The sequence below is a fragment of the Danio aesculapii genome, chromosome 17 (assembly GCF_903798145.1).
Source record: "Danio aesculapii chromosome 17, fDanAes4.1, whole genome shotgun sequence".
Taxonomy (NCBI): Eukaryota; Metazoa; Chordata; class Actinopteri; order Cypriniformes; family Danionidae; genus Danio; species Danio aesculapii.
The window spans coordinates 52615677-52623176 of record NC_079451.1 but is presented as its reverse complement, the minus strand read 5'-3'; the positions used below and the strand labels follow the sequence as shown (position 1 = coordinate 52623176).

General features: G+C 40.0%; 1 protein-coding gene across 1 annotated transcript in view; it reads right to left on the bottom strand.

Moving 5' to 3' along the window:
• Window positions 1–7500, bottom strand: part of LOC130244138 (cysteine-rich motor neuron 1 protein-like) — a 106044-nt gene that overhangs the window by 41185 nt on the left and 57359 nt on the right. Inside the window, exon 6 of the mRNA XM_056476420.1 lies at window positions 1120–1248. Coding sequence (XP_056332395.1) covers window positions 1120–1248 — 129 coding nt within the window. The remainder of the gene's footprint in view (window positions 1–1119; window positions 1249–7500) is intronic.

The following is a 7500-nucleotide window of genomic DNA, read 5'->3' as shown; positions in this document are numbered from 1 at the left end:
GTATATGTGTGTCTGAGCGTGTTTGAGTGTGTGTGTGGTTGTGTATGTGTGTGTGTCTGAGTGTGTTTGTGTGTGCGTGTTTGTGTGTGTGTGTGTTTGAGTATATGTGTGTCTCAGTGTGTGTGTGTGTGTGTGTGTTTGAGTATATGTGTGTCTGAGCGTGTTTGAGTGTGTGTGTGGTTGTGTATGTGTGTGTCTGAGTGTGTTTGTGTATGTGTGTGTATGTGTGTGTGTGTGTTTGAGAATATGTGTGTCTGAGCATGTTTGAGTGTGTGTGTGGTTGTGTATGTGCGTGTCCGAGTGTGTGTGTTTGAGAATATGTGTGTCTGAGCATGTTTGAGTGTGTGTGTGGTTGTGTATGTGTGTGTCTGAGTGTGTGTGTTTGAGTATATGTGTGTCTGAGCGTGTTTGAGTGTGTGTGTGTGGTTGTGTATGTGTGTGTCTGAGTGTGTGTGTTTGAGAATATGTGTGTTTGAGCGTGTTTGAGTGTGTGTGTGTGGTTATGTATGTGCGTGTCTGAGTGTGTGTGTTTGAGTATATGTGTGTCTGAGTGTGTTTGTGTATGTGTGTGTGTGTGTTTGAGTATATGTGTGTGTCTGAATGTGTGTGTGTGTTTGAGTATGTGTGTGTCTGAGTGTGTTTGTGTATGTGTGCATGTGTTTTGTGTACATATGTGTGTCTGTGTGTGAGTATATGTGTGTTTGTGTGTATTTGTGTGTGTTTGTGTGTGTGTGTGTCTGAGCGTGTGTGTTTGTGTATGTGTATCTGAATATGTTTTAGTGTTTGATAAGTGTGTTTGAGTATATGTGTGTGTATGTTTGTGTACATGTTTGTATCTGAGTGTGTGTTCTATATATGTGTCTGTGTGTATGACTGTTTTGACTGTGTGTGTTATGTTTGAGTGTGTGTGTGTGTGAATGTTTGTTTGTTTGGGTGTTTTTGTGTACATGTGTGTGAGTGTGTGTATGTGTGTGTTTGAGTATATGTGTGTTTGTGTGTGTATGTTTGTGTAAATGTTTGTATCTGAGTGTGTGTTCTATACAGTATATATGTGTGTGTTTGTGTGTGTGACTGTTTTTGACTGTGTGTGTGTTGTGTGTGTGTGTGTGTTTGACTCACTGTTGACACACTGGCAGAGCAGACAGCCGCTGGGGTCTTGCTGGAAGCCGTATGGGCAGTGGTGTTCAGACAGAGAGCAGTTCTGCAGCGGTGGGCAGAGCAGTGGACTCACAGTCTCATATGACGGCTCTGAAGACGACAACACTCTGTTACACACACACACTCTAAAACCAGGATTATAACCTCACATTTTAATCACATTTCCTCCTTCACTCTCAGAAATAATGCTGCAGATCCTGTCACGGGGGGGGGGGGGGGGGGGGTCACTTTTTAAAACGTCCACTTGTGTACACACCAGGGTCACATTTCTACATTAACGTTGGCATAACGTCTGAATGTCCTCTTCTTATTTGTACATGTGTGGTTGCTATATATGCATGTACCTGTGCTCTTCTCTTGTGTAAATGAATTCGCCCTCATAATCCTTAATCAAATACCATAACCTTCCCTCCCACCTGGAAACAGGCTTTCTTCACTTCTGGTCACATGGAATGCATTTTGGGTGGAGATATCAGTGACTTGGGGTGGAGTTATTTGTCCTTTAGGGTGTGGGTATCTGTCCTTTAGGGTGTGGCTGTCTGTCCTTTAGGGTGTGGCTATCTGTCCTTTAGGATGTGGCTATCTGTCCTTTAGGGTGTGGCTATCTGTCCTTTAGGGTGTGGCTATCTGTCCATTAGGGTGTGGAGCTATCAGTCCTTTAGGGTGTGGCTATCTGTCCATTAGGGTGTGGCTATCAGTGCTTTAGGGTGGAGCTATCAGTCCTTTAGGGTGTGGCTTTATGTCCATTAGGGTGTGGCTATCAGTCCTTTAGAGTGGAGCAATCAGTCTTTTAGGATGGGTTATCAGTCCTTTAGGGTGGGGCTATTAATCCTTTAGGGTGGAGCTATCAGTCTTTTAGGGTAGAGCCATCAGTCCTTTATAGTTCATCAGTCCTTTAGGGTGGGGCTATTAATCCTTTAGGGTGGAGCTATCAGTCTTTAAGGATGAAGCTGTCAGTCCATTGGGGGGGTTATCAGTCCTTTAGGGTGGGTGTATCAGTTCTTTAGGGTGTGGCTATCAGTCCTTTAGGGTGGGGCTATTAATAATCTAGGGTGGAGCTATCAGTCCTTTAGGGTGGGGCTATCAGTTCTTTAGGGCGTGTCTATCAGTCTTTTAGGTTGGAGCTATCAGTCCTTTAGGATGGGGTTATCAGTCCTTTAGGGTGGGGCTATCAGTTCTTTAGGGCGTGGCTATCAGTCCTTTAGGGTGGGGCTATTAATCATCTAGGGTGGAGCTATCAGTCCTTTAGGGTGGGGCTATCAGTCCGTTAGGGTGGGGCTATCAGTTCTTTAGAGCTTGTCTATCGGTCCTTTAGGGTGGAACTTTCAGTCCTTTAAGGTGGAGCTATCAAACCTTTAGGGCAGGGCTATCAGTTCTTTAGACCGGGACTAACAGTCATATAGGGTGGAGGGATCAGTCATTTAGGGCAGGGCTATCATCAGTCATTTAAGGTGGAGCAATCAGTCATTTAGGGCGGGGCTATCAGTAAATTAGGCCGGGGCTATCAGTCAATTAGGGTGGGGCTATCAGTTATTTACGGCAGGACTATCAGTCATTTAGGGCAGGGTTATCAGTGCTTAAGGGAGGAGCTATTAGTCATTTAGACTGGGGCTATCAGTCTTTTAGGGCGGGCTATCAGTGTGTGTCTCTTTTCTACCCTGCCTTCATCCATAAGTAAATGTCCATCTTCCAATAATCCCATCGGTTCCCAAGGGATGAAATCGTGCACTTTTTTGTTTTTCAGGACTGTTTCAATTGGATGTAAGTCATGATCTGGGAATAAAAGGACGATCTTAACTTCAGTTTCACGCTTAATTTAAAGGTACATAATAGTACCTTAAAAGTACAAATGTGTACCAATGTGGACCTGTTAAGTACAAAAGCGTACCTTTTTTAAAGCAGCTCCACCCCAGTGATGTGTTTAGTAGCTTTATTTCAGAGAGTGGTGATTAACTGCTGAAGTGTTTATCGTTTATTACAGTATACTGGATTCTCATTTGAATATGGTAACATAATATCGCACTCAGGCTGCTGATAAACCTATTGGGATTATTCTGAGATAACAACCTCCTGGATGTACTTTATCACTGGCACAAAATATGCCAGAATGTTTCCCATTAGCTTGTGTGCATACCATCCACTGACATTTCAACAATGTATTCTGATTTCAGTCCTGCCACCCAGCGCTAGTCAACATCCTCCAACAGCGGCTGTATTTCAATTATGAAGACACGTTTCTCTCTAGAATGACACGCAGTAATGACTGCAGGAACATAAATTAGGGACTTAAAGACACAGGCAGCTAGATTTACAGCGGTGATGCAAACGGCTCATGTGTTTCTGCTGAACTCATCCTCGTGTGCTCCAGGAAGAAAAGCAGATCACGTGATTCACTCCGGGGGTAAAACAGACTTTAACTGCAAACAGAGGCGTCCCATTACACATAAACACAGCCGCATTCACCCCCAGAGCTGGACACTCTGTGTTTACTTCACTACTGTACACTTATTAAGCATCTACACGTATCCAAGTATTTTTTAGGAGAGCTTTACTTGACATCCACAGCAAAATACTATATTTTTAATCCCACTACCCCTGTCATCTGACCACATCCGTTCTGGAGTAAACAACTCAGTGATTCAAATGATTCATTCAGAGTGACTCTCCAGTAAACCATTCACTGATTCAAAGTATTTATTCAAAGGGAGTCTTCAGTAAACAAGTCACTGATTTAAATGATCCATTTAGAATGAGTCTCCTCTAAACAACTCACTGATTCAAATAACCCAGAGTGGGTCTCCATTAAACAACTCACTGATTCAAATGATTCAATTAAAGTAAGTCTCCAGTAAACGACTAACTGACTTAAATAATTTATTCAGTGTGAGTTTCTGGTAAACAACTCACTGACTCAAATGATCTGTTCAGTGTGAGTCTCTCCTCTGATCCATTTGGAGTGAGTCTTCAGTAAACAGTCCATTGATTCAAATGATCCATTCAGAGTGAGTCTCCAGTAAACAACACTGATTCATATGATCCATTCAGAGTGAGTCTCCAGTAAACAACTCACTAAATCAAATGAACCATTCAGAGTGAGTCTCCAGTAAACAACTTACTGATTTGAATGATCCATTTAAAGTGAATCTTCAGTAAACAACTCACTGATTCAAATGATCTATTCAGAGTGAGTCTCTAGTAAACAACCATTGATTCAAATGATCCATTTAGAGTGAGTCTCTAGTAAACCACTCACTGATTCAAGTGATCCATTTAGAGTGAATCTTCAGTAAACAATTCACTGATTCAAATGATCCATTCAGAGTGAGTCTCTAGTAAACAACTCACTGATTCAAATGATCTATTCAGAGAGAATCTCCAGTAAACAACTCACTGATTCAAAAGATCCATTCAGAATGAGTATCCAGTAAATAACTCACTGATTCAAATGATTCATTCAGAGTGAGTCTCCAGTAAACAACTCATTGATTCAAATGATCCATTCAGAGTGAGTCTCCAATAAACAACTCACTGATTCAAATAATCCATTCAGAGTGAATCTTCAGTAAACAACTCACTGATTCAAATGATCTATTCAGAGAGAATCTTCAGTAAACAACTCACTAATTCAAATGATCCATTCAGAGCGAGTCTCTAGTAAACAACTCACTGATTCAAATGATCCATTCAGAGTGAGTCTCTAGTAAACAACTCACTGATTCAAATGATCCATTCAGAGAGAATCTCCAGTAAACAACTCACTGATTCAAAAGATCCATTCAGAGTGAGTCTCTAGTAAACAACTCACTGATTCAAATGATCCATTCAGAGAGAATCTCCAGTAACCAACTCACTGATTCAAATGATCCATTCAGAGTGAGTCTCTAGTAAACAACTCACTGATTCAAATGATCCATTCAGAGAGAATCTCCAGTAAACAACTCACTGATTCAAATGATCCATTCAGAGCGAGTCTCTAGTAAACAACTCGTTAATTCAAATGATCTATTGAGAGAGAATTTTCAGTAAACAACTCACTGATTCAAATGATCCATTCAGAGAGAATCTCCAGTAAACAACTCACTGATTCAAATGATCCATTCAGAGTGAGTCTCTAGTAAACAACTCACTGATTCAAATGATCCATTCAGAGAGAATCTCCAGTAAACAACTCACTGATTCAAAAGATCCATTCAGAGTGAGTCTCTAGTAAACAACTCACTGATTCAAATGATCCATTCAGAGAGAATCTCCAGTAACCAACTCACTGATTCAAATGATCCATTCAGAGTGAGTCTCTAGTAAACAACTCACTGATTCAAATGATCCATTCAGAGAGAATCTCCAGTAAACAACTCACTGATTCAAAAGATCCATTCAGAGTGAGTCTCTAGTAAACAACTCACTGATTTAAATGATCCATTCAGAGACAATCTTCAGTAAACAACTCACTGATTCAAATGATCCATTCAGAGCGAGTCTCTAGTAAACAACTCATTGATTCAAATGATCCATTCAGAGAGAATCTCCAGTAAACAACTCACTGATTCAAAAGTTCCATTCAGAGTGAGTCTCTAGTAAACAACTCATTGATTCAAATGATCTATTCAGAGAGAATCTTCAGTAAACAACTCACTGAATCAAATGAACCATTCAGAGTGGGTCTCCAGTAATGAACTCACTGATTCAACGGATGTTGTCAATGCAAGAATATATTATATAAAGCGCTGTGTTGTAGACTTGGTTGTAAAATGTGTGTGTGTGTGTGTGTGTGTGTGCATGTGTGTGTTTCTAGCAGTATGTGCAGATAATGCCTGAGGTGTCTTGTACACTGTTCTCCTGAAACACACACACACACACACACAGCTCTTTAAAGCTCCGCTTGCGTGTGTGTTCAATCACGTCTGAAGCTTCGTCTTTTACAGGCCCGGCAGTTAAATGGAAGCCCCCTGCTGTCCTTAATTATACATGATTATTTTCTGGAAGAATAATTAGTCACACCTCTTTAGCTCGGTGCGTGCCAACAGGGCCGCACATGTGCCATCCCAGCATGCATCTCTCCTGCTTGAGGTTTGATCGTGTTTTATATCTGAGGTGACACAAGAAGCGGTGTGTGTGTGTGTGTGTGTGTGTGTGTGTGTGTGTGGTTTATTCCTGCTGATTCTCTTCATACGGTGTCTGCCATCTGCATTTGTTCATCGTGTAAACAAGCAGTGAAAGTTCTCAGTGATGATTTTGCAAGAGAAATGTGTTACCAGAAGTTATCATACTCATAATTCATCATACATGTGCAAACAAGTGAAAATAACTAAGTACATTTAATAAACCGTAATATATATCAATTATGAATAAACAAACAAATTAATAATTAATATAAAAACGTTAATATATGTAACATATACATAATATATGTATTTCTTTCGAAATAAAGCCTCCCACATTCAGATGAGCTTGTAAACTCAGTGAATCGTTTACTGGAGATTCGCCCTAAATTATTCACATGATTCAGTGAGTTGTTTACTGGAGACTCGCTCTGAACAAATCATTTGAATCAGTTAGTTGTCTACTGGAGACTCAATCTGAAGAAATTATTTGAATCAGTGAGTTGTTTACTAGAGATTTGCTCTAAACAAATCATTTGAATCAGTGAGTTGTTTACTGGAGATTTGCTCTAAACAAATCATTTAAATCAGTGAGTTGTTTACTTGAGATTTGCTCTAAACAAATCATTTGAATCAGTAAGTTGTTTACTGGAGACTCACTCTGAGCAAATCATTTGAATCAGTGAGTTGTTTACTGCAAACTCATTCTGAACAAATCATTTGAATCAGTGAGTTGTTTACTGGAGACTCACTCTGAACAAATCACATGATTCAGTGAGTTGTTTACTGGAGACTCACTCTGAACAAATCATTTGAATCAGTGAGTTGTTTACTGGAGACTCACTCTGAACAAATCACATGATTCAGTGAGTTGTTTACTGGAGACTCACTCTGAACAAATCATTTGAATCAGTGAGTTGTTTACTGGAGATTTGCTCTAAACAAATCATTTGATTCAGTGAGTTGTTTACTGTAGATTTGCTCTAAACAAATCATTTGAATCAGTGAGTTGTTTACTGGAGATTTGCTCTAAACAAATCATTTGAATCAGTGAGTTGTTTACTTGAGATTTGCTCTAAACAAATCATTTGAATCAGTAAGTTGTTTACTGGAGACTCACTCTGAGCAAATCATTTGAATCAGTGAGTTGTTTACTGCAAACTCATTCTGAACAAATCATTTGAATCAGTGAGTTGTTTACTGGAGATTTGCTCTGAACTAATCATTTGAATCAGTGAGTTGA